The 27,932-nt window shown below is 65.3% G+C and overlaps 4 protein-coding genes, 1 non-coding gene and 1 pseudogene across 14 annotated transcripts; 4 read left to right on the top strand and 2 right to left on the bottom strand.

Annotated features, from left to right (window-relative positions):
• Positions 1-1,278: 1,278 nt before the first annotated feature.
• Positions 1,279-5,041, top strand: SLC30A3 (solute carrier family 30 member 3). 2 transcript variants are annotated; one of them, XM_072926185.1, is made up of 8 exons: positions 1,279-1,412; positions 2,584-2,756; positions 2,827-2,973; positions 3,054-3,207; positions 3,655-3,859; positions 3,969-4,074; positions 4,407-4,541; positions 4,705-5,041. In XM_072926185.1, exons 1-8 carry the CDS (start codon positions 1,330-1,332, stop codon positions 4,821-4,823), a joined length of 1,122 nt encoding a protein of 373 aa, XP_072782286.1. In that variant the 5' UTR covers positions 1,279-1,329; the 3' UTR covers positions 4,824-5,041. The 2 variants fall into 2 exon arrangements, with proteins under 2 accessions (XP_072782286.1, XP_030125698.3); XM_030269838.4 differs by having other exon boundaries at positions 4,619-5,039.
• Positions 5,042-5,344: 303 nt separating this feature from the next.
• On the bottom strand, positions 5,345-14,596 carry GTF3C2 (general transcription factor IIIC subunit 2). Of its 5 annotated transcripts, XM_030269832.4 has the most exons (18): positions 14,385-14,596; positions 13,949-14,264; positions 12,848-13,139; positions 12,407-12,501; positions 12,022-12,099; positions 11,655-11,753; positions 11,201-11,428; positions 10,871-10,982; positions 10,668-10,785; positions 8,867-8,898; positions 8,530-8,659; positions 7,869-8,013; positions 7,452-7,613; positions 6,984-7,071; positions 6,719-6,847; positions 6,414-6,545; positions 6,106-6,213; positions 5,345-5,989 (listed from the first exon to the last, which is right to left on the bottom strand). In XM_030269832.4, the coding sequence occupies exons 1-18, from the start codon at positions 14,500-14,502 to the stop codon at positions 5,783-5,785; spliced, it is 2,589 nt and encodes an 862-aa protein (XP_030125692.4). In that variant the 5' UTR covers positions 14,503-14,596; the 3' UTR covers positions 5,345-5,782. The 5 variants fall into 5 exon arrangements, 3 of the variants coding, with proteins under 3 accessions (XP_030125692.4, XP_030125693.4, XP_072782280.1); XM_030269833.4 differs by lacking the exon at positions 8,867-8,898 and having other exon boundaries at positions 10,675-10,785; XM_072926179.1 differs by lacking the exon at positions 14,385-14,596 and having other exon boundaries at positions 12,848-13,120; positions 13,949-14,088.
• Positions 14,597-14,864: 268 nt separating this feature from the next.
• Positions 14,865-15,028, top strand: LOC115494747 (U1 spliceosomal RNA). The gene has a single exon (XR_003959809.1). It is a non-coding gene; the product is annotated as a U1 spliceosomal RNA (small nuclear RNA).
• Positions 15,029-16,718: 1,690 nt separating this feature from the next.
• On the bottom strand, positions 16,719-21,551 carry EIF2B4 (eukaryotic translation initiation factor 2B subunit delta). 5 transcript variants are annotated; one of them, XM_072926180.1, is made up of 13 exons: positions 21,098-21,551; positions 20,954-20,997; positions 20,739-20,877; positions 20,225-20,434; positions 19,959-20,071; positions 19,667-19,758; positions 19,196-19,310; positions 18,845-18,921; positions 18,554-18,656; positions 18,235-18,362; positions 17,432-17,612; positions 17,176-17,356; positions 16,719-16,959 (listed from the first exon to the last, which is right to left on the bottom strand). In XM_072926180.1, exons 1-13 carry the CDS (start codon positions 21,549-21,551, stop codon positions 16,760-16,762), a joined length of 2,037 nt encoding a protein of 678 aa, XP_072782281.1. In that variant the 3' UTR covers positions 16,719-16,759. The 5 variants fall into 5 exon arrangements, with proteins under 5 accessions (XP_072782281.1, XP_072782282.1, XP_030125699.4 ...); XM_072926181.1 differs by having other exon boundaries at positions 19,959-20,068; XM_030269839.4 differs by having other exon boundaries at positions 19,959-20,041.
• SNX17 (sorting nexin 17) lies at positions 21,548-27,844 on the top strand. The gene is made up of 15 exons (XM_030269845.4): positions 21,548-21,681; positions 23,275-23,349; positions 23,551-23,668; positions 23,981-24,045; positions 24,126-24,236; positions 24,603-24,693; positions 24,855-24,942; positions 25,273-25,342; positions 25,459-25,551; positions 25,662-25,865; positions 26,195-26,317; positions 26,418-26,495; positions 26,671-26,745; positions 27,036-27,077; positions 27,164-27,844. Exons 1-15 carry the CDS (start codon positions 21,619-21,621, stop codon positions 27,281-27,283), a joined length of 1,416 nt encoding a protein of 471 aa, XP_030125705.1. The 5' UTR covers positions 21,548-21,618; the 3' UTR covers positions 27,284-27,844.
• On the top strand, positions 22,372-23,268 carry LOC140683593 (uncharacterized; annotated as a pseudogene).
• Positions 27,845-27,932: the final 88 nt, after the last annotated feature.

Raw genomic sequence — 27,932 nt, 5'->3', positions numbered from 1 at the left:
GAGCCCCGCCCCTGAGCGCCGGGCTCACCGGGACCGGGCTCACCGGGACCGGGCTCACCCGGGCCGGGCTCACCGGGGCCGGGCTCGCCCGGGACCGGGCTCACCGGGACCGGGCTCGCCCGGGCCGGGCTCACCGGGGCCGGGCTCACCGGGGCCGGGCTCACCCGCGCCGGGCTCACCCGGGCCGGGCTCACCCGCGCTGGGCTCACCGGGACCGGGCTCACCGGGGCCGGGCTCACCCGCAGAGCCCTCCCTGCAGGTGTCACACCAGCGATCCCGAGGCCCGCTCTGCTCCGGGCTCAGCAGCTGCAGCTCCCTCAGCCTTACCCCGGCAGAGACGCTGCAGCCCTGCAGCACCGCAGGCTGCTCGGCGAGTTGTCCCCAGCTTGTCCCTGTCCCTCGTGTCCTGGGGACACAGCACTGGGCCCGGTGCCTCGGGGTGGTGTCCAGGACACGCCAAGGGTGCGTTGTTGGTTCATAGTCTACCGCGGATGTCTCCCAGGACCCCTGGAGTCTTTTCTGCGGCTGCCCCCTACCCGTCCTGAGGTCGTTACTCCCCGCTCAGGACCCGGCACTGCCCGGTGCTGACCCTCCCCAGGCTCCTGCCCCCGGCTCTGCAGCACATCCCGAATCTCTCCGCACTACGGAGCAGCACGGTCGGTGCCATCTGTCACCGTGCTGAGCGTGCTCTGCCTGGCTTCCAGGTCCCTAAAGGCGGCGATAGACGGGGCTGGACTCAGCACTGACCCCGGGGTACACTGCCCATTACCGGCCGCTGAACACCCTGCTCTGGGCTCGGCCATACAGCCCCGGTCCAATGCAGCCGCTCCCGACTCTTCCAGCCCATGCTCCCAACACTTCGTCGTTGGATCCCAAGAGGTACAGCGCCAAAAGCCTTCCTGCGGCCTGGGCAGACACTGTCCCCTGCACTTCCCTGGTGCACCGGCTCCGGCATTTCACCGCGAAGGTGATCCGAATCGTCAGGCACGATCCCCATCGGCGCCGGCTTCTCTCCAGCTCCCGTCCAGTCTGTCCTTTCCCGTCCTCAGACGGCGCTCAGGATCAGTTGTGCCATCACCTGCTCAGGGACAGGAGGTGAGGCTGAGCTTCCCCGGTGACAGCAGCGTCCCTTACACACAGCTCCCGGAGATCCACCGGACCGCGACACCGGAGCGGCCCCTCGCACCCCGCCGCGGCCGCCCCCGAGCCCGGAACGGCGGCGCCGCGGGAGGGACCACCGGGGCGTGGGCGGGCTCGGCGGCTGGGGCGGAGTCACGGCAGGGGCGGGGCTCGGCGGTGCCGGTGTCCGCGGTGCAGCTCGCTCCCGGGATGGAGCCCCCGACCGGCACCGAGAGCGCCCGCCTGGTCAGCCCGCGGGGCGGCCGCGCCGACGGCAGCCTGCGCCTCAAGAGGTACCGCCGGCACCGGCAATCATCGCCCCGGCATCCATCACCGGCACCCATCGCCCAGACATCCCATCACCCCGGCACCCCCGCCACCGCCAGCACAACTCCATCATCGGCGCCTCCGGCACCGACGGCACTTCCATCACCGGCACCTCCATCGCCCCGGCACCTCCGACACTCCAGTCACCACCCTGGCACTTCCATCAGCACCGGCACACCATCGTCCCGACAACCCCATTACCGGCGCTAGCACTCCCATTACATACATCGGCACCCCCATTACCCTGGCATCACCACCCCCGGCACCCCATCTCCTCCCCGGGGCCCCGGCAATTCCTCGCACCGCGCCTCCATTATCTCCCGCATCTGCCACCCTCGGTCCTCCCGCGTCCGCGCTGCTGGCACCTGCTCGCACCCATCGCCCTCAGCTCCTCCGGCACCCGCAAGCCCCGGCACGTCGCGCTCCGCGCAGCTCCCACCCCCACCCCCGACACCGGCACCCCCGGCACGTCCCTTCCCGCCCGCCCCCGTGCCTTCATCCACCCGAACGGACATCGGCACCTCCGCAGTCCCCGCGCCAGCCCTGACCGTCCGCCACTTGCACCGTCACCCCGCCACCGGCACGCTCACCCCGCCACCGGCACCTCTGCTCAAGCGGAACCGGCCCCACCATGCGCCAGCCTCGCTCCCCCTTCGGGTGTCCGTCCCGCACCTATCGGTGCCCGAACGTCACCCACGCATACCGGTACCATCCATCCATCACCCGCCCACAGCGGTACCGTTCATCCGTTAGCCCCCGTCCCGGTGGGCTGTCCGCCCCCGCTCCCGCACTGCTGCCCCACGCACCAGGACCTCGGTCCCCGCCTCCCCTTCCCCATGCCCCACGTCTCCGCACCGGTGGCCCGTCCCGCAGGCTGGCCCCAGGCGCAACACATCGCTCCCATCTGCACCTCCCCGCGGGTACCCGCACCAGTCCCGTCTTCGGTTCCGGCGGGAGCCCCGCGCCGCCGCCTCCTGCTGCTGCCGCTGGTGCCATGGCTGCTCGTCCCGCTGCAGGGGGTTCCGCCGGTGCCCCATCGACTGCCTGGCCGCACGCCTCCAGGCGGTAGCAGGACACTTGGGGGTTCTGGGCAGGAGCACCCGAGCCGGTGTTGCCGGCAGTGACCCCCGCCCCCAGTCTCTTCACAGGCTCTCGAGACCCCTCGGCACTGGCGGCTCCCCGGGCTCCAGATCCCCACTGCCGCTGCAGCCCCCCGACCCCCGGCCCCGGGCAGGGCAGGCTCCAGGCGGGCCGGCAGCTGAGCGTCGCCTGCGCTGTCTGCTGCCTCTTTATGGTCGGGGAAGTGATAGGTAACGGCGGCTGGGCCGGGGTGGGGGGCTGCCAGCGGGGCGTGGGGTGCCAGCTGCTCTGTGCCCACAGGTGGGTACCTGGCACACAGCCTGGCCATCATGACGGATGCAGCCCACCTGCTGACAGATGTGGGCAGCATGTCTGTCAGCCTCTTCTCCCTCTGGGTCTCCAATCGCCCACCCACCAAGACCATGACCTTTGGCTGGCACCGCTCAGGTGAGCTGCGGGGCATGGCCCTGTGCGGCCCCGGGGGACCCCCATGGCCGGGTTGGGTGCTGATGGGTCTCATCCCACAGAGACACTGGGTGCGCTGGCCTCTGTCCTCTCTATCTGGGTTGTGACCGCAGCCCTGGTCTATCTGGCGGCCGCCCGCATCATCAGCAATGACTACGAGATCGAGGCACGGGCCATGTTGGCCACGTCTGCCTGTGCTGTTGGCGTCAATCTGGTGTATGTCCCACGTGTGCACCCTTGGTCCCTGTGCCCCATCAGCCTGAGTCCTGCCCCACTATGGCCCTGGAACCCTAAGGACCACAACTGTGCCCCCAGGTCACTTTATGTCCCTGTGCACCAACCTTGTGTCCCCAGGCACTGCCAGCCCTGTCCCCCATATGCTCAGGGCTTCCAGTCCATGTGCCTACATCCCCACACCCCACATTCCCTGGTCCCCTAAGCAGTGCCTCTCAAGCCCTGTCACAAGCCCCAGGACCAAACCCCTGCCCTGTTCCTGCACACCTTCCAGCCCCGCTGCACCTCCAGCCCCGCTGCACCTCCAGCCCCACTTGACCCACTGTCCCAAGACCCAGGTGTGCTGCCTGTGCCCCCTTTGCCCAAGCAGGGCCAGCAAGACCCCCATGCCCTGTCAGTGTGGCACTGAGCCAGCCCTGCTCTTTCCAGCATGGCCTACATCCTGCACCAGTCCCCTGCTGGCCATGGCCATGGCCCAGGGGCCTATGAGCAGCTGGAGAACTCTGTGGCCTGCCAGCCCAGCCGTAGCCCCCTGCCTGGCAGCACCAGCGTGCGGGCAGCCTTTGTCCACGTGGTGGGTGACCTGCTGCAGAGCATCAGTGTCCTCGTGGCTGCTACCATCATCTACTTCAAGGTGCCTGGGCTGGATGCCCCAGCGCTGCCTGTGGGAGCAGCTCTCCCAGTCCCACACAGGGTGCCACGGGGGCTCTGCCCCCAGCCTCACAGAGACCTGCTCTCCACAGCCCCAGTGCAAGATCGCAGACCCCATCAGCACCCTCTTCTTTTCAGTCTTCGTCCTTGGCTCCACCATCACGATCCTCAAAGACGTCTTCAGGGTCCTCATGGAAGGTGAGCAGTGAGTGAGAGGGGTGTGAGAGCACAGGTGCAGGGTGGGCACAGGAGCTCCAGGAGCTTCATCTGCCACAGCACTTTGCCCACAAGGCAACTCGCCGCCTCTGTGTCTCCCTTGCCCCACCCGAATCCCCCCAGTTCCTCCTCTCCACCGCAGCCAGGTGCATGGGCCCCAAGGTGAGGCCTGTCCCACCCCAAAGCCTCCATGCCCAGCCTAGTTCCCCTGGGGAAGACGCCAGCCCCACTGGCTTCCACTGGGAGCCCTCACCCAGGTGGGTGTGATATCTGGGGGCCACGGGTGGCCCTGTGTGACCAGGTGGTGCTGGCAGGGACACCGCGGGGCCTGGAGTTCGATGCAGTGAAGGAGGTGCTGCTGGGGGCCAGCGGGGTGCGGGGCGTCCACGACCTGCACCTCTGGGCGCTGACGCTGAGCCACCCCGCCGTGTCAGTACACGTGGCTGTGGGTGAGTGACCCGCACAGGGCGTGGCCGGGGGTCCCACTGGCCATGCCAGGAACAAGCCCCTGCCCTGCTGCTCCTAGATGCCGGTGCTGATGCCGAGACGGTGCTGCAGGAGGTCACTGCCCGGCTCCAGAGCAGGTTTGGCTTTGCCTTGTGCACGGTCCAGGTGGAGCAGCACCAGGAGGAGTCAGCAGGCTGTCCCCACTGCCAGGACCCCCGAACCTGAGACCCCCACCCGCTCTACATTGGGCCAGACGTGGCCCTGGCCCCAGCTCCTTGTGCTAGAGCAGGGCAGTGCTTGAGATCCCATCTCCCCTCTCCCCCCCACTGCTGCGGAGCCCTGGAGTGGGACAGTGACTCCAGTGTTGTGTCCTGGAGGAACGGATACATGGCCTGGCCGGGCACAGGGGCTCCCTGGAATCTTCCACTCCCTGCTGTGCCACAGCTCATGAGGAAGTGGAATCCTGCCCAACCACCCAGTCCCCAGGAGCCTGTCTGTCCTGGCAGGAAGGGACATGCCCCATGGGGGCCCTCAGACCTGGCCTTGGCCTCAGCCCCCCGTGCTCCATCTAAATCCTGCTGTGCCTGGCCCCAATCCATTCCCTCTGCTGAGTCGTGCCTGTACCCCTGGTGTCCATCTGTCCATCTGTGCCAGCAGCGGTGCCAGCGCTGCCAATAAATGTGTTGGAGCAGCAACAGTGCAGCAGACAGAGGGGCATGGGAAGGGAAATGGTGGAGCTGGGGGTGGGCCCCTACAGCCACAGCTACCAGCCAGGCCCACCCCGGTGCCAGTGCCACCAGAGCCATACAAAACCAACCACATTTATTCTGCACAGCTGAACACAAGCTCAATGTGAGCAACTCCACAGCTCCCGGCCCCTTCCCCACCCTCCGGCGCTCAGTGGGGATGGAGGCGAGCACAAGCACAGCTCCACGCTGGTGGAGCCCACGGGGGCTTCTGCAGGGTCAGACCCACAGCTCAGCCCCGGGACACGCACGGGTCCCACTACCCCTGCCCAGCTCAGACCAAACAGTGCACACAGACCCTTGCAGGCCCAAAGCACAAGGACAAGTGTCCAGAGCATCCCAGGGAATGGCTGGGAGCAGCCGTCCCTCCTGCAGCAGACACCCATCAGGAAAGCAGCACCGAGAGGGCCCGCAGCCCCACGCCAGCACAGCTGGCCCTAGCCCCAAGCCCTGCCCAGGGTGAGCACACGGCAGCAGCAGCGTGAGGGACTGGTGCCCTACTCCGCCGGCAGCAGGGAGTGCTCAGGGGCGGCAGGGCTGCTGGGTGTGTCCCCATAGAGGACGCTGAAGCGGGCCTGGCACTCTGGGAGCAGCTGGGGGCTCACGCCAGAGGCCAGCCCCGCCAGGCAGTGGGCCCGCACAATGCCCGCCTGCCCGCCCGACACCAGCCATCCCTGCGAGTCCAGGTTGGGGCTGAAACGCACCTGTGGGAAGAGAGGAGCTTCTAAGAGACGGGCTGGGGCGCTGGGACTGCAGCCCCCAGAGCTGAGCAGAGCCGTCTGAGCGCAGGGCTGGGCTGGGCTCACACTGGCCAACTCACCTTGTGGAGCGCCTCCAGCTGCAGGCGGTCCAGGCTCAGCTCTGCCTTCAGCTCCTGCGTGTGCATCCGGCGCATGGGCTCCCGGCTCGGGAAGTTCTGGAAGCTGCGCTGGAAAGTGGCAGCACCACCTTGGGCTGCGGGCCCGAGGCAGGAGCACCGCAAGCACCATCACTTCAGCCCTGCCGGAGGTAAGGGGCTGCCCCCACGCCCCAGCAGCATCTCCCGGCCCTGCCACCCCCACTGCCAAGCCACAGCCCCAGAAGCGCTGCTCGGGGGTCGGAAACTGGCTGCCCCCTGTCCTCTCCTACCAGGTCCGTGTCCTGGAATCGGATGTAGCTCCTGGCTACCATCTCACTGTAGCGCTGGGTCCTGGGCAGGGCCTGCTCGGTGCGCTCAGGCCCCTCAGGGTTGCATGGCAGCAGGTCAGCTTTGTACACCGGCTGTGGGTAAGAGGCGGCTCAGGGCAGGGCAGACACAGATCCTGCTGCTCCTCTGCAGACAAGGACCACCAGGGACCAGTGGGATGGCAGCCCAGGACACTTTTCCTATGGTCCCCCTGCCCCCACCGGCCCCGTGTGCTGGGCTGGGCCTCCCGAGCGCAATGGTCTCTTACAAATCTGCGGTCCGAGGAGCGCTTGATGTTGAGGGGGTTGACAGCCAGGTCAGGCAGCACCGCTGCCACCAGCTCACCGGTGATGTCACCCGCAGCTACCGTGTTCAACCAGTCTGAGCCAGAGATGCTCTGCAGGGACAGAGGGCTGGAGGGCAGGGGGCTCCCACCACCCCCAGCCAGGCAGTGTCACCCTGCCCGCAAGCCCTGGGCCCCAGCTGGTGCTGACCCGGCCACTGGGACGGAGTGGCCCTGCACTGGCCCTTACCCACACGGTGCCCTTGCGAGGGGCCACGAAATAGGCCTTGAAGCCCAGATACCCGGCGTCGATGTAGTGGATCCCACAGAGCCCATACCTGCGGTGGAAGGGACAGAATGAGGCCTGGGACACCCGACTCTGCTGTCACCAGGAACGCCAGAGCCAGGCACAGCCCACCTCCCCACAGAACTGGCCCAGGGTGATGGCAGGGCAGCTCCCAGAGGCCAAGAACTCACTGAGTTCCCAAACCTCTTCAGCAGCACACCTGTGGCCCAGGCCATCCCCTGGCCCACCCTGCCTCTGTCTCAGGCTGGCATGGCAGAGGGGATGTCACGCTTTGCTGCTGCGGTGTGACACAAGACAAGCAGAGCCTGCCCTGCCATGGCACAGCTGGACAGTCCCAGGGAGGGGGAAGCCAGAGGGACCCCTGGGAAGCGGGACCAGGCCCTGGCAGCAGGATTGGCCCCCAGCACTCACGGGGCATAGCAGTTGTCCTGGGCCACAGTGATGCCATTGTAGGGCAGCAGCCAGGCCACCTCGGTGCTCAGGAACCGCTTGATGCTGTTGATGGGCTCGTAGAGCCGCCGCAGGTCCCAGAACTTGATCTTGCGATCGCTGCCCACCGTGACCAGGAAGTTGCTGAGAAGCAGGAGAGAGGCAACACTGAGAGCCCAGCACGGAGCCCTGTCCTGGCCCACCACAGGGCTCAGGTGGCCCCAGTCTCGCAGTGGCTCAACTGCCCTCACCCTGGAAAGCCCAACCCAACCTCTGTGGTGCTGCAGAGGGCCAAGTGCCATTGGCACCATGGCCTCTGGAGCCCTTCTTGACAAAAGAGCTTCTTCTGCAGGAGGAAGCTCCTCTCCTGGCAGCATCTGTGCCTGCTCCTGCCCTCACCTGTCAGCTTTGCACCACTCAATGCTCCGGACTGCCTGGTCATGGGCTAGAAAGCACTGGAAAGGGTAGAGCTTGAGGGAGGCATCAGGCTGGTGCACGCACTGCAGCAGGGATTTGGTGAGCAGGTTCCACACTGCCACGGTGCCTGTGGAAAGACTTGTGTCCATGAGGCACTGCCAACGGCGCAGCTGCTTCAGCGGGGGAGCAGCAGCAGCACAGGCAGGGCTGTGGGAGCTGCAGAGCGCAGCAGCCAGGCTGGGGTTGCGAGCAGGACAGGACAGAGTCAGGACACAGCAGCAGCACAGGCAGGGCCACGGGAACAGGGTGGCCAGGCTGGAGCTGGGACTCCAAGCAGACAGCATGGCAGCAGGTCCTGGCAACACAGCACAGAGCTGTGGATCGCTGCAAGCCTAGCAGAAAATTCTATCCAGGCAAGTTCAACAGATGTGGATAAGCCCAGAGCCACAGACAGGGACAACCAGCGACCAGCCTGGAAGTATGTCAGAATGACAACAGCCAGCCCAGAGAAGCCTTCCCCTGACCCAGGGCTGGGCAGAGATGTTCCAGCACCAGTTGAGACTGAGCAGTTGAGGCTCCAGTGCCTGTGCCAGGGTGAGAGCTGCTCCCTGAGTGCTGCTGCAGGGCACACAAAGAGACTCACCATCATAAAACCCTGCTGCCAGGTGATGGTGGGGCTTGCAAGGCATCCAGGAGAGACTGAAGCACTGTCCACACTCAGATGCATTACCTGCCTGGATGGAGCCCACCTGAAGTGTGGCAATGCACTGCACCTGGGGGCCAAGGGAGAGCCCTGGGTCACAGCCCTGCCCCGGAGCCATCCATGCCCCAAGAGCGGGATGCCCGGGGTGGGAGCATGGCACTGCTCTGCCCCTCCAACACTCTGCAGGTGCCTCGGCTCCCCAGGCTCTGCCACCTGCACTGCCGGGGGCTCGCCAGGTGCCGGCCCTGACAGGGATCACATGGTGGGGAACACTGACCTTGCAGATAAGGTGCTTGTGGAGGGACCCATCTAGAAGAGAGCAGAAGGGGGTCAGGGCAGGCTTTGGCTGTCCTGGGAGCTCCCTGCCGGGAGCCTGGATTGCTGCTCCTCATGGCCCTGGCCAGGGCTCCCAGCCCTTGTCCCGCCATTCCCCCGGAGCAGTGTCCCCAGCACAGCAGGAACTGAAGCACAGGAAGGAGCAAACTGGCAGCAGCAGGACCCCCAGGAGCCAGGCCTGCCTGTGTGCTGGAGGAAGCAGCCCCTGAAACATGCTGCAGACAGAGATGATGTGCTCCTGCCCCAACACGGCCGGCACCGAAGCTGAGGTGATGTGGTGACACACGGGCCAGACCTGACTCCGACCACTCCAGGGAGGCAGAGAGCAGCCGTGCAGGATATCTGCTCCATGGCTGACAGGACTGGAGCAGGCAGGAGCACTGCTGGGGAGGGCAGGCTGCAGAGACCCTACACCAAACAGCTCAGGGTGGGATACCCACAGGACCACCATGCACCAGCTCTGACTACCAGAGAATCTGCCCCCCCAGCAAGAGTGCCGTGGAGCCCCGTCCCACATCTGTCGGGCCTGGGGTCCCTGACCCAGAATGTGGGGCTGTCCGCCACCACAGTGAGCACCAGACAGGCACGTCGCAGCCTGGAGCCTGGCAGCCATGGTGGGAGATAAGGAGGAGCTGTGCCATCTTCCTCGACACAGCTGTGACAGCCAGGATGCGGTATGGAGACCAGCCCCAGCTCTGCCAGGCAGGAACACAGGGATGAGGGTCCCCAGTGCCCCAGGGACAGCCAAGCACAGCCCCCCGGTTTGGGAGCCCCCAGGAGGGCCTGTCAGCACAGCCTGGCACTGATCCTCGGCTGGATAGCAGCGCTCCAGCCGCGAGGCGCAACGGCCGTGCGTGCAGCCGCAGCCAATGATGAGCTGGGCTTCGGGAGCTGGGGGGGCCCAGCACGACGTGCCACGGGGGCTGCGGCAGCAGCCCGGCCACCTGCAGCAGCGCAGGCACAGCCAGCACGCCGGGGGGGCACAAGGAGCCCGTCTCCCACTGCCGGCCACGGCTGAGTGCCCACCGCCAGCACGCGCCGGCCATCAATCCCGCTCGGCTCGGCACCGGCTATTACAGGCTCCATTAGCCCGAGCCGGCCCAGCACTCCCTGTGCTATCCTAGCACACGCACACCAGCCTGGAGGGACCAGCTCTGGCAGCAGGGAGATGGGGAACGGCTGGGGACACCCTTTGTGGCTGCACCACCACACCCTGCACCCCACCGTGGCCACAGTGATGCTGCTGAGAGCCCCCTCCCAGTGCCCAGCTCCCCGGGACTGCACGGGAGCTACATCCCAGCCAGGCTGTTGCAGCACCCCTGAAACAGAACCAAAGCGGCGCTCTGCACATGGCCTCTGCCCGCACAGGCTGCGGGTAAGGCTGGAGCCCTTCTCCATTGGAATTCCACAATGGAATTGTGGAAGCAAGGCTTCGGCACTGGGGCTTGGGTCTCCAGGCACAAGAGTACTCAAAGCAGGCTCCCAACACCAAAGAGCACCCTTAGATCCCACACTACACTGTGAGAGATGCCAGGCTAGGGCAGCAGGGTCCCAGTCTCGGGGATCAGGTGGGCTCACTTGCCCATCATGCAGCTCCCAGGCTGGGGCACAGTCCTGCTGGCAGCTCCCCAGCACAGCAGGCTCCTAAGGACAGAGGTGCCCAGCCCGGGGCTTGCAGTCCCACCCTGGCACAGGTGGAGGAGGGCCAGGACGCCCTTGCTTGGCAGTGTGGCTCTTCCTACCTTTTACCTGGGTTGTCTTGGCGTGGTGCAGGGCCTCAGGATGCGGCAGGGCATACACCACCACCCTGCCATCCGAGAAGGCAGCGGCCAGCAGGCCCAGCCGGCTCATCTGTGGGTACTAGGGATGGACAGGCGGGCTCAGATATGGGGTCGCCTCTTAGAACTCTTGGGGAACCTAAGGGCAGCCCCCGAGCAGCACTCACCATCCGGGCTGCAGTGGGTGGCTCCCAGGCACCACTGGGGCAGAACTTCATGTCCCACACACAGCCGTAGTCAGCAGCGATGGCATAGGCCAGCCTGGCTTTGTTGGGAGAGCTGTGGGCACGAGTTCAGTCACGAGTTACACGGCAGCGGGTGCCCAGCAGCTCCAACACACTCCAGTGTACACCACTAGCAGAGCTGGCCACCAGCACAGCCTCCTCAGGGTTCAGGCTGTGGCTGGAGGTTCTGGGAGAGGACAAGCCTCACCACCCATGCAGCCACGGAGGGACACAAGATCTAGGCAGGCCCCAGCCCCAGGCCTGGCCACTCACCCCTGCTCCATCTGCAGCGTGCCCAGGTGCCAGAGCTGCAGGAGTGCAGGGCCTGAGTGAAGCCCAGACACACTGTGCGTCTCCTCCATGCTCCTGTGGCAGGACACGGCCACGTACTGCGGGGCTGCGGAGCCCTCTGGGGTCGGGCACCACTCCATCGCCCACACTGGGCCGCCCACGAAGAAGGAGACATCCAGGCGCTCTGGGTGGGGCTGCAGAGAGCTGAACCTGTTGGTGGGAGAGGGGTGAAGGCTTCTGCAGAGCTGGGGCAGGGGCTGGTGGCACCCCAGGGCACAGTACGGGCGAGCTGCCGAAGCCACGGATGCAGTCCTGGGGGTAACCCCTGGTCCCAGACAGGCCTGGGGACACCCCGACAGCCACTGCCATGCCAGGCAGCGGACAGCCTGACAGGCAACAAACAGCCTGCTGGGCCTGGGGACACCCCATCACACACCTGTTCAACCTGTACAAGGCTCCATCGTCCTTGATGCCCTCACGCTGAACGGAGAAGAGGGGAGACTTCTCCTCTGCCGGCAGGTATGGGGCAGCCTCGCTGTGCAGGTACAAGTGAGAGGAGCTCTCCCCACCCCTCACCCAATCACCCCAGCACAGCCCCGTGCCCCAGCACGATCCCAGCCTCCACACAGGCCCCATTGCTGGCCATGCTGCTCCACAGCCAAATCCAAGAGACCCCCAGTCCCACAGCAGACACATAGACGGGTGTGGGAGGACAGGCCACCCATCCTCTTGCTCACCCCAGCCGCTGCTGGGACCTGCCCCACTTTTCCTTTGGCCCTGCTCCCTCCCTGCTCCCAGGGTACCTGTCAGAGAGACACGTCCACCCGTGTGCCACTGGGATCCAGTCAGGGAACTCCCACTGCGAGTGCTTCAGCTCCCGCCTGCAGTGCATGCCAGACCTCAGCCACGGCCCTGCACCTGGCATGTCCAGCACCCCTTCCTCACAGCCCCCTCCCACGGCACGAGCAGCACCCCTACCTGCATGCCACGGCACAGCCTCCCCTTCTGCAGCACAGCCCCTGCCCTCTGCAACCCTTCCGAACCAACCGTGCCCCATCCCAGCAGAACACTGACGTTCCTGAGGGATGTGCTCCTCCACCCTTGTGTCTGTGCCAGTGGTGGTACCAGGACACACCCACTGCTCCCTGTAGCCCCCCCGAGCCTCAAGCACCCTGAGTTTCCACTCACAGGCTGCAGGTAAGGCTGGAGCTCTTCTCCACTGGGGCCATGATGGAGTTGTGGAATCCATTGGGGGCGAGGCCTCGGCACTGGGGCTTGGATCTCTGGGCACAAGAGCAGACTCAGAGCAAGCCCTGAGCCCTGGGGGACCACCTGTCCCAAAGGGAACCACCACAGCCCCCGAGAAGAGAGCTCTCCCCAGCCGCTGTCAACACGCCACACTGGGCTCAAGACATACAGCCCCACGATGGGAACTCCCAGGAGGCCTTCAGGACCTGCCTCTACCTCCCCCTGCTCCAGCAGGAGCGCAGGCCCTGCTCCCATCCCCACCGGCCCTCACCCGAGGCTGCCCCTGGCCTTGTGCCTCCCCCATGTGCCACCCCAGGCACTGGGAGCTGTCGGTGCTGGGACACAGGCAAATGGGGACCCAGTCCCTGTCCCTGCCCTCACCCCAGTGGCTGCCGTCCTCCCGCCGTGCCCTCGAGGTGCCTCCAGCTCTGGCTCCGACGCCTCACTGAACAGCGTGTCGCTGCCCTCCTCCTCCTCCTCCTGCAGCACCTCCTGCGAGGGCACGAAGTCAGCATCTTGCGCGGGGTCATCGCTGTCCGTGTCCTCCTCCTTCCTCCTCCGGCCCCGGCGCTTCCTCTGGCCGCGCTCGGGCTCCGGCGTGCCCTTGGCCAGAGCAGGGGGCTGGCACACGGGCATCAGCTCCTCGGCCAGCTCCTGCAGGTACAGCAGAGCCCTGCAACACCAGGCAGTGCCTGGAGGTGAGCAGCAGGATGACACAGGGGTGGGCCAGCCCTGCCTCTGTCCCCCCAGGACCCGGTGGATGCACCGTCCAGCCCGAGGTCTGGGCAATGAATCTGCTCCAGCTGTGCCTGAGCACACAGCCTCCCCCCACCCTGAACTCCCTGGAGCTTGCCCTGCTACCACCAGTTAGCTCCTCCTGCTCTGTCAGGAACCAAGGAAATTCCTCCTGCCACAGGCAGCTGCTGCGCCCTGCCAGGGGCTCCTGGATCCAAACACATTCCCTAAAGTGGGAAAGGATTGGTCTGTGAGTAACCAGCACATCCCACCAACATGGGGCAAAGTCCTACAGGACAGACACTGAGATCCTCAGGGGAGACAGATCGCTGAATCACAGAACCAGGGAATGGTTTGGAAGACACTCTAAAGCTCATCCAAGTCCAACCCCTGCCATGGACCTGGACACCTTCCACTAGACCAGATTGCTCCAAGGCCCATCCAACCTGGCCTTGAAAAATTCCAGGGATGGAGCAGCCACAGTTCTCTGGGTAACCTGTGCCAGGGCCTGCCCACCCTCAAAGGGAAGGATTTCTTCCCAATGTCCCATCTAACTCTCGCAGTGGGAAGCCATTCCCCTGTGTTGCATCCCCACAGGCCCTCTCCAACACTTCCGTGCCCCTTTAGGCACCGCAAGAGGCTCTAAGGTCTCCCAGGAGCCTTTATTATCCAGGCTGAACATTCCCAGCACTCCCTGTGTCTCTAGAGCACAGGTGCCCCCGGGCCCAAATTATCACCATCACTTACACTTTGGCCGCCCTCCTCTTGGGCCGCCCGCCCCGCGGACTCTCAGCTCCGTCCCGGTCCTCGCTGCTCGCCAGCCGCTTTTCCCCCGGGACGGGCTCCGGGGCCTGGGCCAGCTCCAGCAGCAGCACCTCGGCCTTGCCCTTCCTGCCGCGCCCCGCGCCGGCCCGCGCCGGCGGCACGGCCCCGTTGGCGGAGCTCTCGCCGCGCCGCTCCGCCGCCCCGTCGGGAACGACCCGGGGCCGCGGAGGTTTTCTCGGGGCTTTCCCGGCTTCTCCGCCATCCTCACAGCCCAGGGCTCCCGCCGGCGGCTCCTCCCCTGCCCCAAAACACCGCAGTCAGCACCAGAGCGCAGCAGGGCCCCTGGGGACCACGTACAGCGGCACCACCTCGCATCGGGGCGCGCCCCCGCCTCGCTCCGCGCAGTCCCGGTACGTACGGAGCACGCTCTGTTCGCCCTCCCGCTCCCCGCTACGGCTCCGCCTCCGCCCGGCAGAACCCGACCGTCGTCCCGGCCGCTCCCGGCACGGCGGCCCGCGGGCGGCGCTCGACGCCATCGGGGGCTCCCGGAGCCGCCGCCCGGTGCGGGCCGCGCCACCCGCACCGAACCGGAACCGGGGATGGCCGGACGGTGACGTCACAAGAACTCGACGAGTGTGGGTAGGCCGAGCCATCAGCCAGACCTCACGGGGCGTGTCCATGCAAATGAGGCAGCGGCGCGCGGCATGCCGGGACACAGCCCGCGCAAAGAGCGCGCTGCCCTCGCGTGTCCGCGGGCGCTGCGCGGGCCGGGCCGCGCGGACCGGGCCGTGCGGGCCGGGCCGTGCGCGGGGCCGGGGCAGCGGGGCCGGGCTCGGGGCGGCCGTGTGGTGGCGAGGCGTGCGGCGGGCAGGGGTTGCGGTTGGGGCGGGAGGAAGTCATACTTACCTGGCAGGGGAGACACCATGATCAGGCAGGTGGTTTTCCCAGGGCGAGGCTCATCCCTTGCACTCCGGGTGTGCTGACCCCTGCGATTTCCCCAAATGCGGGAAACTCGACTGCATAATTTGTGGTAGTGGGGGACTGCGTTCGCGCTCTCCCCTGGTCTTTGCAGTATAATGATAGAGCTAAATTAACCGCACTAAAATCTACAAAAAGATGTTTTACGGTCTATGAATTCTGTTTCCCTCACTATTCTTTGATCTCGAGTGGAACTTGTCCCACGGGCTGAAGTGCCCGCGGTCGCTGCTCGCCGCGGTGGTGACAGGGCACCGTACACTCCCGCGCTGCATCGAGGACGTGGCGAGGGACACGGCAGCCGTGGGATCTCGGACCACGGGTGTAGGAGGCGCCCCGCGAGGGGTCAGGGATTCCCTGGCAGGACTGTCCGGTCGAGCTCTTCGGTGTGCGATTTGAGAATAGCCGTGGGTTCAGGAACATCCCAGGGCGTTCTTTCCGAGCAGGCCGTGGCGGTGCCCGGGAGACACGTCCCCGTTCCCTGCAGTAATTGGCCAGCGGATCCCTAGATGGGGCCTGTGGACTGCTGCCATTGAAGCCGGGATGATCCCGGCCCGTCCCACGGCATGTCTGAAGGAGCAGGGAAACATCCCGGTGGATGAGTCCTCACCGGGAACGGGGTGCAGAGATGGCGATCCCATCGCTGAGCACTGTCTGGGTCACACCCCGCCGAGTCCGTGCGTTCAGCTGGACTTACAGACAGCGGGAATCTGACACACCCAGAATCGGACGAATTCTCTGCCCCTGTCCGTCCCCACCAAGAGGTCGGTGTGCTGGCTGGGACGCTAATCCGAGTCCTGCCGTCCCACCGAACGTGCAGCCGGGCCGGAGGCACTTCTCGACCCGCAGGCTGGAGACTGGCGAGGCTGGGCTGCTTCAGCACACATGGAGATGGGGCAGGGACTGGGCGCCAAGGGCCCCTGGAGTCGGGCTTGCAACACTGCTGCTGCGTCTGTAAACGACCCTGGCGGCTGCAACTCCGTACACCGACAAACACGTGCACACTACCTGTAGCCAGCCCTGGTTACGACTCTCCCTCCAAACGACGGAATCAGGAGAGAGGCGTACATCCAGTCCCCTATCATAAATTATGCAGTCACACTGCATTTCGTGATGTCGCACGGGTCAGCACACCGGGGCGCAGCGACCTGCCCGATAGGAGTTCCTCCCTGCGCAGTCAGTGGGATCCGCAGCTCCGCCCGGCCCGCGCAGCGCCCGCGGGCAGCGCGGCCTTTGCGCGGCCGTGCCCCGGCATGCCGCGCGGCGGAGCAAAATTTGCATAGACACGCCCCATGAGGACTCCGCTGAGCCCCGCCCCTGCCAGGGCGGCCGTGTGATTTACATGGCCCCGCCCCGACGGCAGGCCCCGCCCCCGCCGGTCCCGCCCGGGCCCCCCCGGTCCCGCCCGGTCCCGCCGGTCCCGCTTCCCCGCGGCCTCACACCCCGCGCACCACCGGGTGCACAGACCGGCCGCCCCGCGGGGGAAGGGCCCTCTCCGGGGCTGGTTCCAGTGGCCAGGGGCCAGAGGGACCCGGGCTCTCCCCCACCGGCCCAGCTCGGGGTCTGCCAGCACAGCCCCAGTGTCACCAAATCTCCGAGGAGAGTAAGCCAGGGGCTATCACCACAATAGAGGAGGGGCCGAGGGACAGGGAAGACGCATCTATGCTGCAGCATGGAGTGGGAGGAGAGGCCCCGAGAAGGCGCAGAGCTGTGCCAGTGGTGCCATGGATGAGATGGGCGCCAGGGCTCTGCCACACCACACATGGCAGACACAGAGTACTGGGGCCTGGTTTATTAGTGTCCATGCAGCTGTTCTGACTACTGATCCACATTCTTAACACGCAGGACCACAGGCACTGAGGTGCAGGGGATCATGCCCAAGTCTGTGATGACCAAATCCACCAGGTCTGGGGGTGTCACATCATAGACCAGGTTAAGAAGGCGTAGGGACTTGTTCTCTGCCCAGCCCCCAAGCTGGGCCTGGCCCTTCCGGAGCACAATCAGGTCATCGGGGTCATCTGCAGAGAGTGGAGAAGCAATCAGGATCGGGGAGGGACAGCACTTCTCTGTCCCGCCCCTGGAGCAGCACACACCACCACTGCCTGCCTGTGCCCCTGCCTGCAAGTGGCCCCTTGCCCAGGGACAGGGATGGCAGGGCCGAGCAGCCTGTTATGGTCCACAGCAGGGACTGGGAGAGAAGGTCCCAAGTGGGAGGAAAGGGACAGAAGCCTTACCCAGCTCATTGGAGACAAAAGAATCTGTCTGCACCCGCTCGCAGAACTTGTAGGTCTCACAGCACACCAGGACGGGCACGTTGTAGGCCTTGGAGACCAGTGCAATCTGTGAGGTGCCCACTCGGGACATGACAGAGCCATTGGCCAGGAGCGCATGGGCTCCCAGCAGCACTTTGGACACCTGTCGGGGAAGCACAGGAGCTGTCAGCACCTTTGATGCCACTGCAGTGTCCCTGGCTGTGGCACAGCCCCTCACCTCGGGCAGCACGTAGGAGATGGCGTTGATCATCACGTAAGTGCAGTGGATGCCCCTGCGTACCAGGCGGCGCAGCGTCTCGCGGCCCTCCAGGCGCGGCCGGCTGTCCACCACAATCACGCGGAACGCACGGCCCTTCTTCGCGTGGGCGTCGCACAGTGTCCGGTTCACCAGGGAAGAGCTGCAGGGCGCCCGTCAGGAGCTGCCCCTCCCACCAGAGCAGATATCCACCCTCATCCTCCACACCCCGTGAGTGTTGCCCCTTCCAGAACCCTCCTGCCATGATGCCTCCCAGGGCATGTCTCCCTGTCTTTGCACAAGGCAGCACCCTGGGAAAGGCGACGCCGCAGCCCTCCCTGGAAGCAGCACTGACCTCCCTGTCTGTGACCAGCACAAGGGCTTCTGCCACTCCACACCCTCTACCAGCTTCCCTGTCACAACACTCCTGGCCTGCGTTGGCCTCCTGCCCCCGCTCCTTCCTCTGCCCAGCATACACAGCATACCTGGACTCTTGCTGCAGCAATCTGGTTCTTTTCCCCACCTCTACTTCTTGGGATGCAAACTTCTGTATTTTTGCTTCCCAACATTTGACTTTGTTGCAGTTTGTTTAAAATCCAGTGAACCCTGGCTGCTCTGTACGTGCCCTGGGTGGAGGGAGCTGTGACTCTGGGGTTCTTGGAATCCAACTTGATACCAGGTAGGACAGCGCCGAGCCCTGTGCAGGACCATCACAGCCTCACCTCCCATGCTGTTCCATTCCCTCCTCCCACTCGCCGGATCCGCTGCCTGTGCTCTGTGCTCACCATCCGTACACCAGTATCACGTCATGGTCGTTGATCTTCTCAAAGGCAGACCGTGAGATGGCTTCAGCTGCCAGGACAATCTTCTCTCGCAGGTATTTGTCGATCACGTCCTGGAGCTTTTCCTTTGCCTGAGGAGAGACATCACATACAGACTTTCTTGCTCTCAGCAACTCCCTGATTTGAGCCAGGTCAGGATCAGGCTCTTCCCCCTAGTAACAAGCTTTCAATTCCACTGCAGCACTGTTCTGTGTCTGCATCCCATCCCTGTTCAGCTCCTTCATCCAGGGCCTGGAGCCTGCCACTGAGCAAGGCCACTCACCTCATCCTCTCTCAGAGTGTCAGGCAGGCATGATATCTCCTTCTTGAGGAACTTGATGGCATTGCCCATGCTGGCTGAGAGGGGCCGGCACTGGTTCAGGAAACTGCAGAAGAAATGGGCTTAGCTCCAAAGCAGCCTGGAGGGCCAACACAGGGAGAGGGAGGGTGGGCAGGAAGGCAGAAGCCTAGGAAAGTCAGCCAAAGTTTGGGTGGACACCAACCCAGAGATGTGAACAATGGACCAAACTCTGTGGAGCTTTGGTCCCTCTGCTCTGGCACTGAGAGCCTTTACCTGATGTGTGGCTTTAGCTTGGCCACCAAGTCCCGTGACAGCTCCTCATTGGGGGGAGTGGAGTAATCCCGGATCAGCTGAGACAAATAGAAAGGGAATATGGTCCCAGGGCACCCCGCCCAACGGGCTGCAGTCGGGGCACACATCCTGCACGGCCTGACACACTGCCTGGAGGGGCAAAGGGTGCTCCAGGGACTCAAAACAGCAGTGGCAGTGCCAGAAAAGGACCCGGCCTCCCAAAGGAAGAGGCTGAGGATGACTGACCACAGATACAGCCTCAGCAGTCAGTGTACAGGAACACACACCCGCATGCAGCACAGTGCCCCTGCTGCCAGGTAGCTACTCAGGTACCTGTTTGAAGACTTCGAGCAGCGCAATGCAGCGGGCATTGGAGCCATTGATGATGCCCTGGGAGTACTGGAGGCCGAGGCGCACCACTGCTGGGTGGATCACTGTGGAGGGGATGCTGCAGGGACCAGTGGGAGGGAGCTGTCAGAACCTCTGCAGCCCAAAACACTCAACCCATTGATGAGCCCCAGCCCAACAACCTAAGGGACGGCCCAGGAGGGGGGCTGGTGGTAATCTGAGGAGCCAGGTTCTCCCCACAGCCCCTTCTTCTGTGGCCCTGCACTCTCCCCATAGGAAAGATACTGGGCTGCCCCTACTGCCACTCCCCAAAGCAAGCGAAACGTCCCCCACCACTCCATCAGGTGTATCCCACATGCAAGACTATGACACTCCTGCTCCAGAGCCATTCTGCAGCCAGGCCAGCCAAAGCAGAACCCAGCACTGCCAGAGCCCCGGGCTGGGGAGGCCCTGTACCTCATCTGCTGCGTCAGTGGCTTCTTCCGGCTGTACTGGTGGAGGTGGGAGAACAGGTTGACCTTGGTGCCATAGTCCTGCCTCAGAGGTACCTGCAGCCGAGTGTTGTGATGGCTCACCCAGTGCTCTGCTCATCCCAGGGCCAGCAGTCACACCCAGCACTTGCTCAGGGCATGCAAAGTTCCCTTCTGACCTTCAGAGAGCAGGCCCTGGTCCCACCATGTGCCCCCCCCAGGCCCTCTGCAGCACAGCTGCCCCAGGTGTGCAGCCTGTCACCCAGTCCTCCTCCTACCTGCTGCCTCTCCAGCTTCTTGGCCAGTTTCCTCTGGGCAGCAGGGTCATCCACCTGCACATGCTCCGGCAGCCGCTTCACCACTGCAACGACAGCTGAGATGAGGCCACCTGCTTTGGTGCACACCCAAATTCAGGGGAGGCACCCAGGGACAGGCAGAACCCAGAGCACGGATGGATCACATGGGCCTACTCTGCCTGTGCCCACACCAGACGCTTCCATCCTGCTCACCCACCCTCTGCACCCCGTGCTGGTGACAGCCTTACTGGACTGTGGCTCGGTGGGGCTCTGCCGGGGCTTGGCCGTCGTGGCTGCCTGGCTCAGCTCTGCCTTCCTGGCCTGCTTCTGGGCCCGCTCAGCCTCCTGCTTAGCCCGGCGCTCTGCTCGCAGCTCCGCTTTGCTCTTGCCCCCCGCGGGTTTCTCGCTGTCACCGGGGCCATCAGCCGGGGCGGGAGGGGATGTGGGCTGAGCAGCTGCTGCGGGGGAGGAACGGGGAGTCTGTGCCCAGCCTCGCCGGGAGATGCAGCCCAGTGCGAGGGGCAGTCCGCGGCAGGGAGAGCCCTCTGGGCCCTCGGGGGCTCCACGCCCCGGGCACCGCACAGCTGTCACGGCACCGGGGCAGCCCCGCGCTCCCGTGGGCAGGGGATTGGCTCTCTGTAAACGCGGCTGTCCGAGGGCACGGAGTGGGGCTGCACCCGCCGGAAGACACTGCCGGCCCGGGGCCCCGGGCCCGGCCCGGCGCTGCCCCGCTCGGGGCTCGGCGGGGCCGGCGGCGCTCACCCCGCGGCTGCCCCGCTTCGGGGGGCGCACACAGCTCCGCGGACTCGGTCGACGGCCCCTTCTCGCTCCTCTTCTTCTTCTTCTGCTGTTTCTTCTCCTTCCGCAGCTGCAGCTTCTCCTCCCGGGAGAGCTCCGGGGCCTGTGAGCACACACCGTCAGGAGGCCCCGACCCCGGGCCCCGGCCCCGGTCTCACGCCAGCCCCGGCCCCGCTCACCTGCGGTCCCGCCGGCACCGGCGCAGCTCCCTCGGGGTTCCCACCTAGAATGATGGGAGCGTGAGCGCGGCCGGGTCTCGTCCCGGGGCCGGTCCCCGTGTCCCGGAGTCGGTCCCCGTGAACCGGGGCCGGTCCCGCACTCACCCTCCCGCTCCGCCATGCCGCCCGTGCGGATCCGCAGCGCCCCCTGCCGGCCCGGCGGCCCCACGTGACCGCGGACGCGCGGCTCCTCCGCGGGGCGCGGTGACGTCACCCCGGTGCGGGCCGGCCGTTCCCGGGTCCCGCCCGCGGCCCCGCCCCGCCGGTCCCGTCCCCCGCCGGCCGTTCCCGGTCCCGCCCGCGGCCCCGCCCCGCCGGTCCCGTCCCCCGCCGGCCGTTCCCGGGTCCCGCCCGCGGCCCCGCCCCGCCGGTCCCGTGCCACGCCTGGCGCGCGCTGCCGGGCCCGCCCGCGGCACCGCTCGGGGCGGGGCGGGCCGGGCAGGGCAGGGCGTCCCCGGGGCGGGCGCAGCGGGGCGAAGCGGGGCGGGTGAAGAGCGACGGCCCCGGGCGGGGCGGAGCGGGGCGGCCCTGGGGCGGGCGGTGCTGCCGGCCGCGCCATCGCGGGGAGTGCTGGCCCGAGATGGCGGCGGCGGGAGGCGGGTAGCGGGGGCGCGCTCGGCCTGGCCATGCACTTCTCCATTCCCGAGACCGAGACCCGCGCCGGGGACGGCGGCGCCGCCGCCTACGTGGTGAGCGGGGCCGAGGGAGCGGAGCTGTCCCGCAGAACGGAGCCGCCCCGCGGAGCCGAGTGGGTGGCGCGGCTCCTCGGCCCGGGTGCGGTGCGGCCCCGGTGGGGCCGTGCGGATCCGCAGCCCCGGCGCGGCGGGTCGGGATCAGCGCTGGGACCGCGGCCGGGCGAGGCGGGCAGGTCCCGGCCCGCCGCCGTCCCCGGCCGGCGCCCCGTGTCACGGCCGAGCAGGGGTTGGGCCCCGCCGCCCCCGCGCCTCCGGATCGGGCGCGGGAGGTCCCTGGAACAGCCCCGGGGGTGTCCGGACCTTGCCCTGCCCGGGCGCCGCGGGCGGGGGTTGGCAGCCCGCAGGGGCCCCGTCCGGTCTCATCCCCAGCTCCGGCTCATCCTGGCCCGCCCGTCCGTCCGTTTGTCCCGGCTTCCTGTTTTGGTCCCTGCGCCGTGAGCGCCTCCGGAGAGGAGCCGGGGGACGCCGCCGCCGAGTGGCGGTGGCTCTCAGCGCCCAGAGCCCCTTTCCTGGGGCCGGCAGAGCCCGCAGGCTGGGCGGAAGGTCCGGATCGGTGCTCTCGGGGTAAGGGTGGGCAGCCCTGGGTTTCAAGACCCACGCTTGCCCCCCGTGATGAAATCCTTCTCTGGGGGATCCCCCTCGGGACCCCGAGGTGGGGCACGGTGCAGTGGTGAGTGGTGATGGAGAGACCTGGCAATCCTACAGTTGCTCAAGGGCCACAGGAGCAGGCAGCCTTTTAGGCGTTTCATCCTTGTGACTCCCCCTGCACTTTGCCCTCCGCTGCTGCCGAGGCTCCTCAGGCCTGGGGGAGACCTTGGGGAGAGCCCTTGGGCAGCCCGGGGGCTTGGCAGGATCTGTGACCTCATGGAGAACCCTGGTTTGGGCAGGTGTGGGTGCTGTCTGTATCACCGCTGTCCCTCCTGGTTCCTCCGCAGTAACCCTGAGGCGCTGGGCTGGTGGTGCCTTTGGGTGGGGAGGTGCCGGTGTGAGCTCCAGCCTGGCTGGGCTGGCACCTCTGCTGGGCCTTGGGCAGTCCCAGCGCTGGGGGCACCCATGGGAGGCTGAGCTGCCATGGCTCGAGGCTCATGCCCATCCTCTGGCCCTCCCAAAGAGTGCTGTGGGGATGGCAGGACTTGGGAGGACAGTGCTGTCCCCTGCAAGGACTCTGCCTATGGTGAGGTGCCGGGAGCTGGCCCATGGAGTTGCCAGGCCCCGAGTGTTCTGCAGTCATAGCTGTGCTCTGCCTGTGGCGTCAGCAGGAGCTGAGCCAGAGCAGAGGGGCTGCAGCCAGGGACCAGCTCCTTGTGAAGCCCTGGGAGGAGGGAGGGGTGTCCTGTTGGCATGGCTGCAGGGCTGCAGTGTAGCTCTGTGCTCCCCATGGCTGGGCAGACAGGGGCAGACCTTCCTGGTGTGCCGTGGGCACATCTCTTGGATGTGCTCATACTTCTTGAACGATTTTGACCATCTGCCCTTTGGCAGATCCTCAGGACTATTGCATTTTCCTGGGTGTTCCCTGGCATCCTGGGCAGGTCCTGGGATTCCTGCACCTGCCAGGTGCTGAGATCTGACTGGCCTCTTTCGCTGCAGGCCTACAACATCCACGTGAACGGGGTGCTGCACTGCCGGGTGCGCTACAGCCAGCTCCTGGGCCTGCATGAGCAGGTACGGAGGGCACCGGGGTGCCCACTCCTGCTCTGTGACATTCCATCGGGGTTCTTGCATACTGCTGGACTCCCACATGGATAAGGGATGCTGGCAAGCTCTCTGCTCCCCTTGCTAGGTCCCTGGGGATCAGCGAGGGTGGGGGATGAGGGCAGGCACCGTCTCTCTGGAGGCTCTTGCAGCACTCTGTTCTCATCCTAGTTAAGGAAGGAGTATGGCGCCAATGTGGTCCCAGCCTTTCCCCCAAAGAAGATCTTCACGCTCACCCCAGCAGAGGTAGAGCAGCGACGGGAGCAGCTGGAGAAGTACATGCAGGCTGGTAAGCTGGGCCTGCCCTGGCCCGGTTGTGCAGGGCACGGCCCATGGCTTCCTCCCTGCACTGCTCCGTTTGCCATGGTGCATCTTGCAGCTCCCAGTGTAGCACTGGCATTTGATGGGCTTGTCCCCTTGAATGCCAGCTCCTATCCCAGCCTGTGCCCTGCCCTGGCAGAGTGGGGATGTGCAGGGGGCTCCCTGGCTGCCGCAGCATACACTCTGAGGGCAAACTGTGGGGCTGCAGAAGGGCCAGGCACTGCTGTGGGTCCCTGCCCCTTCCCATGGGACTCCTGACTCCTTGTACCCCTTCCTGCAGTGCGGCAAGACCCAACACTGGGAGGCAGCGAGACCTTCAACAGCTTCCTGCGCAAGGCCCAGCAGGTGAGGGGCAGAGCTGTAGTGGGTCTGGGGCCCCCAGTCTGCGCTGAGGGGCCGGGTGCCAGTCCTGTTTCTCTCTCCAGGAGACGCAGCAGATCCCCACAGAGGAGGTGGTGCTGGAAGTGCTGCTCTCTAACGGGCAGAAGGTCAAGGTCACCATCCTTACGTCGGACCAGACAGAGGATGTCCTTGAGGTGCCAGAGCTCTCATGCTGGGTGGGACCAGCCCCTCCTGCTGCGTTTCTGTGGTTTCCCACATGTGTGGGGCTCTCTCAGCCTGGTAGCCTCTCCTGCCCTCCCCTGCCATCTGCCCACCTGGAGCAGGGTTGACTTGGTGGGGCTGAAAGCTGGGAGCTGAAATGGGCGTGCTGCAGGGTGTGTCTGGGTCCCGACTGATGTTTGGGGTCCCCTAGCTGTTTCCTGGTTGCAAGGAGCCCCAGGCCTGGCTGCAGGGCAGCAGAAGTGCTGCCCTCCTGCTGTTGGGAGGTCCCAGAATACACATGGGCTGGGTCTTGCCACCATATTGGGACTATATTGGGATTATCCTGCTTTTCCTCCCAGGCTGTGGCCTCCAAGCTGGATCTGCCAGATGACCTGGTTGGCTACTTCAGCCTCTTTCTAGTGAGAGAGACCAAGGATGGAGCTTTCTCCTGTGAGTGGGACATCTGCTCTGCCCCCTGCCTTGAGTGAGGGCTTTGAGCTTGGACCCTACCCTGGCTGGGGGCACAGCTGTTTTCCTCGGGACACCCTGGTGTTGGGGGCCATGGGGCTCCTGCTGCCCAGAGCTGCTGCTGAGCCGGCATTTCCCCGCAGTTGTGCGAAAGCTGCAGGAGTTTGAGCTGCCGTACGTGTCGGTCACCAGCCTGCACAACCCCGAGTTCCAGATCATCCTGCGCAAGAGGTGAGCGGGGGCTGTGGGGCAGCAGTGGGGTGGTGCCCAGGGCTCCCTGTTCCACAGAAGGACCCTGCCCTCCTGCCATTGCTGCCCACAGATGCTTTGGCCCCCAGGAGCACACCTGAACATCCCTGACCGTGACACTGGAGCATGGGCGGCCCTGCTGTGCTCAGCTCATTTCTGCCTTCCCATGGCAGCCGGTTTGGGTGGGGAGCAGGGCATGGTGACGGATGGTTAGGGAGGAGCTGGCCAGAGAGCCAGCCTGCAGGAGGGTGATTTTCTCTTCGTTGCTGTCAAGAGGTGGGGAGGAGGCTAACCCGTGTGGTTCCCTTCCAGCTACTGGGACTCGGCCTATGACGACGATGTGATGGAGCATCGCGTGGGGTTGAACTTGCTGTATGCACAGGTGAGCGTTGGTGTGGCACAGCCATGTGAGGACAGACACTGCACCCCTTGGCCACAGCTGTGCAGGGGCGTGGGTGGCTCCGGTCCCAGGCGCTCATCAACCTCTGCTGCTTGTAGACGGTGTCAGACATTGAACATGGATGGATCCTTGTCAACAAGGAACAGCACCGGCAGCTGAAGTCCCTGCAAGAAAAGGTCTCCAAGAAGGAGGTAGGACAGGGTACAATGCCATGATGAGCAGTTCTGGCTCCGTGTGACGTGTGGTACCGGGTTGGTCACCTGTTATTGGCCCGGGTGAGCATCCCTGGCTCTGCCTGCAGTTCATCCGCCTGGCGCAGACCCTGAAGTACTACGGTTATCTCAAGTTTGACCCCTGTGTCACCGACTTCCCCGAGAAGGGCTGCCACGTCGTCGTCAGTGCCGGCAACAACGAGCTCAACTTCCAGGTGCGGCTGCCGAACGAGCAGATCAAAGAGGGCAGCTTCAAGGTCACACGCATGCGGTGCTGGCGGGTCACATCCTCGGTGAGTGACGCCTGGAGAGCAGGGAGGGGTCTGGGGGGCTGGAGAGACCCGGCTGGGCCAGGCTGGGCCGGTACCTCTTCCTAGGAAAGGTGCTGGCTCTGACACCAGCTTCTGGCCCAGTAGGCCTGGAGAGGGTCTGAACCATGCCTTGGGGCTGAGGGGATCACTGCTGTCAGGATACTGAAGGGGACTTGACAGTGGCAGACCAGTGGGCACAGGGCAGGCGTCCCACGCTTGGCTTGGTGCTGCCCTTGAGCTGCACCAGCGTCTGGAGAGCTGCTCCTTCCCCTCTGGAGGCTCCCAGCCGTGGTGTACGTGTGTCCTTGCAGGTGCCGATGAACAATGGCCCTTCGGGGAGCAGCCCAGGGAAATCCGAGGTGAAGCTGGAGTTGGCTTTTGAGTACCTGATGAGCAAGGACCGGCTGCAGTGGGTCACCATCACCAGCCCACAGGTAGAGCTGCCTGTGTGAGGGGAAGGGCTGGGCTGAGCCCTGCATAGGGTGTGGGAAGGCTCTGGGGTGCATAGAGCCCTGTGACACTTCTCCCTTGCAGGCCATCATGCTGAGCATCTGCTTGCAGTCCATGGTAGACGAGCTGATGGTGAAAAAATCGGGAGGCAGCATCCGCAAGGTGAGGGTTGGGGCTTGATGGCTCTGGAGTGGGATCCCAACTGGCCCTGTGACGTCCTAGGGCCTGGAGGGGTCCTGAGTGCTCCCCTCGGGATGGGACCAGCATCCCCAGGGCCAGTTGTAAGCCCAGAGCTGACGCTGGAGCCCCTGTGGCTAAGCTGCGCTCCTCCCTGCAGATGTTTCGGCGGCGGGTGAACGGGGCCCTGCGGCGCTCGGACAGCCAGCAGGCTGTGAAGTCACCCCCGCTGCTGGTGAGTGGGACCTGCAGCCCTGGGTGGGGGGAACGTGCGCAATCACAGCTCTGACACGTTGTGTACCAGAACTCACTGCCTCCAGAAGAGCCACTGTCCCCGTGGCAGGGCTGGGGAAAGCCCAGAGGACAGCAGGGCTGTGGTGTCCTGCTTCCAAAGCCCTGGGAAGGGAAATAGGTCCTGGACCAACTCAGTGAGCCAGACTCCCTAGGGACGGAGGGGACAGGTAGAAGGAGAGCAGGGTGTTGTGTCTCATGACCCTGTGCTGCCCAACTGTGCTGTCCTCACAGGACTCACCTGATGCCTCCTGGGAGCCCATGGCCAAACTCTCGGTGAGTTGTGTGTGGAAGCACCAGAGACCTCGGGCTATGGGGAGGGAAGCTAGTGGTGTCCTCTCTAACATCTCCCTTCCCCACAGAGCAAGCTCACTTCTGTCAGCCTGCGTGGGATCAGCCACTCCAGCTCTGCAAACGACGTGGGTGCTAATGACTTCCACGGCAATTACGCCTTTGAGGGCATTGGTGATGAGGATCTGTAGTGCCCCTTCCCAGGACAGCCCCAGCCCGAGCAAGGGCCTTCACTGAGGAATGTACGACCTGCAGCCAGGTTGCAATCAACGTGCCTCTCACCTGCTACAACCACCTTTCCCTGCTCCCCGGGGCTGGAAGCTCGCCCCCAGCCCACCATTGCCTTTGGGGTGGGGGCAGCTGAACTCCTCCCGCTGCTGGCTCCAGCTGGGAGAGGGCTTGTTTGACCTGAACAGTTTGCCCGGGCAGAGCCCTGGAGCTGCAGTGCAGGGCCTGGCCCAGCCTGGGGGCAGAGCAGCTCCTGTCCCAGCTGGGAAGGCCTGGCCCAGCCTGGAGGCAGACCCAGGCAGGCTCCATAATGCCAAATTAGCATTTAGGTTTGTGCTCCGAGACAGAGCGCAGTACGCTGTCTCAGGGGCTCCGCGCAGAGTCCCCTCTAACCCGCTCATAGACGCCAGCATAATCTAGGCTTGTAACTACGTATCTCCTGCTGCTCAGCCCGACAGAGCATTAATGGACAGTAACTGATGTTTACACACTGCAACAATGATTAAAACGGATCCTGATTGGTACCAGCTGTCTGTTGGGGGGTGGCTGCTGACCCTCCCTTCTCTGTGCCAGCCCTGCGCTGTCCTCCTCTGTAGCAGAACAAGGCCCCCA

The sequence above is a fragment of the Taeniopygia guttata genome, chromosome 3 (genome assembly GCF_048771995.1).
Source record: "Taeniopygia guttata chromosome 3, bTaeGut7.mat, whole genome shotgun sequence".
NCBI classification, from domain to species: Eukaryota; Metazoa; Chordata; class Aves; order Passeriformes; family Estrildidae; genus Taeniopygia; species Taeniopygia guttata.
The sequence above is the reverse complement of the archived record's forward strand: the minus strand, read 5'-3'. Positions and strand labels throughout refer to the sequence as shown.

Excerpts from the sequence above, each read along its gene's own strand:
- EIF2B4 (XM_072926180.1), bottom strand. The coding sequence starts at position 21,551 with ATGGCGCGGCCGGCAGCACCGCCCGCCCCAGGGCCGCCCCGCTCCGCC. Across the intron at positions 18,363-18,553 it reads ACACTCTGAGAGAGGATGAG|GCAAAGGAAAAGCTCCAGGA; the intron begins GTGAGTGGCCTT and ends GTCTCTCCTCAG. Across the intron at positions 17,357-17,431 it reads TCTCCTACGTGCTGCCCGAG|GTGTCCAAAGTGCTGCTGGG; the intron begins GTGAGGGGCTGT and ends CTTCCCCGACAG.
- GTF3C2 (XM_030269832.4), bottom strand. The coding sequence starts at position 14,502 with ATGGCGTCGAGCGCCGCCCGCGGGCCGCCGTGCCGGGAGCGGCCGGGA. Across the intron at positions 14,265-14,384 it reads GGGCGAACAGAGCGTGCTCC|GGGAGGAGCCGCCGGCGGGA; the intron begins GTACGTACCGGG and ends GTTTTGGGGCAG. Across the intron at positions 5,990-6,105 it reads AGCTGGAGGCGCTCCACAAG|GTGCGTTTCAGCCCCAACCT; the intron begins GTGAGTTGGCCA and ends CTCTTCCCACAG.
- SNX17 (XM_030269845.4), top strand. The coding sequence starts at position 21,619 with ATGCACTTCTCCATTCCCGAGACCGAGACCCGCGCCGGGGACGGCGGC. Across the intron at positions 24,694-24,854 it reads CAAGGATGGAGCTTTCTCCT|TTGTGCGAAAGCTGCAGGAG; the intron begins GTGAGTGGGACA and ends ATTTCCCCGCAG. Across the intron at positions 25,866-26,194 it reads GCTGGCGGGTCACATCCTCG|GTGCCGATGAACAATGGCCC; the intron begins GTGAGTGACGCC and ends GTGTCCTTGCAG.
- SLC30A3 (XM_030269838.4), top strand. The coding sequence starts at position 1,330 with ATGGAGCCCCCGACCGGCACCGAGAGCGCCCGCCTGGTCAGCCCGCGG. Across the intron at positions 1,413-2,583 it reads GGCAGCCTGCGCCTCAAGAG|TCTCTTCACAGGCTCTCGAG; the intron begins GTACCGCCGGCA and ends CCCCGCCCCCAG. Across the intron at positions 4,075-4,406 it reads CTTCAGGGTCCTCATGGAAG|GGACACCGCGGGGCCTGGAG; the intron begins GTGAGCAGTGAG and ends TGGTGCTGGCAG.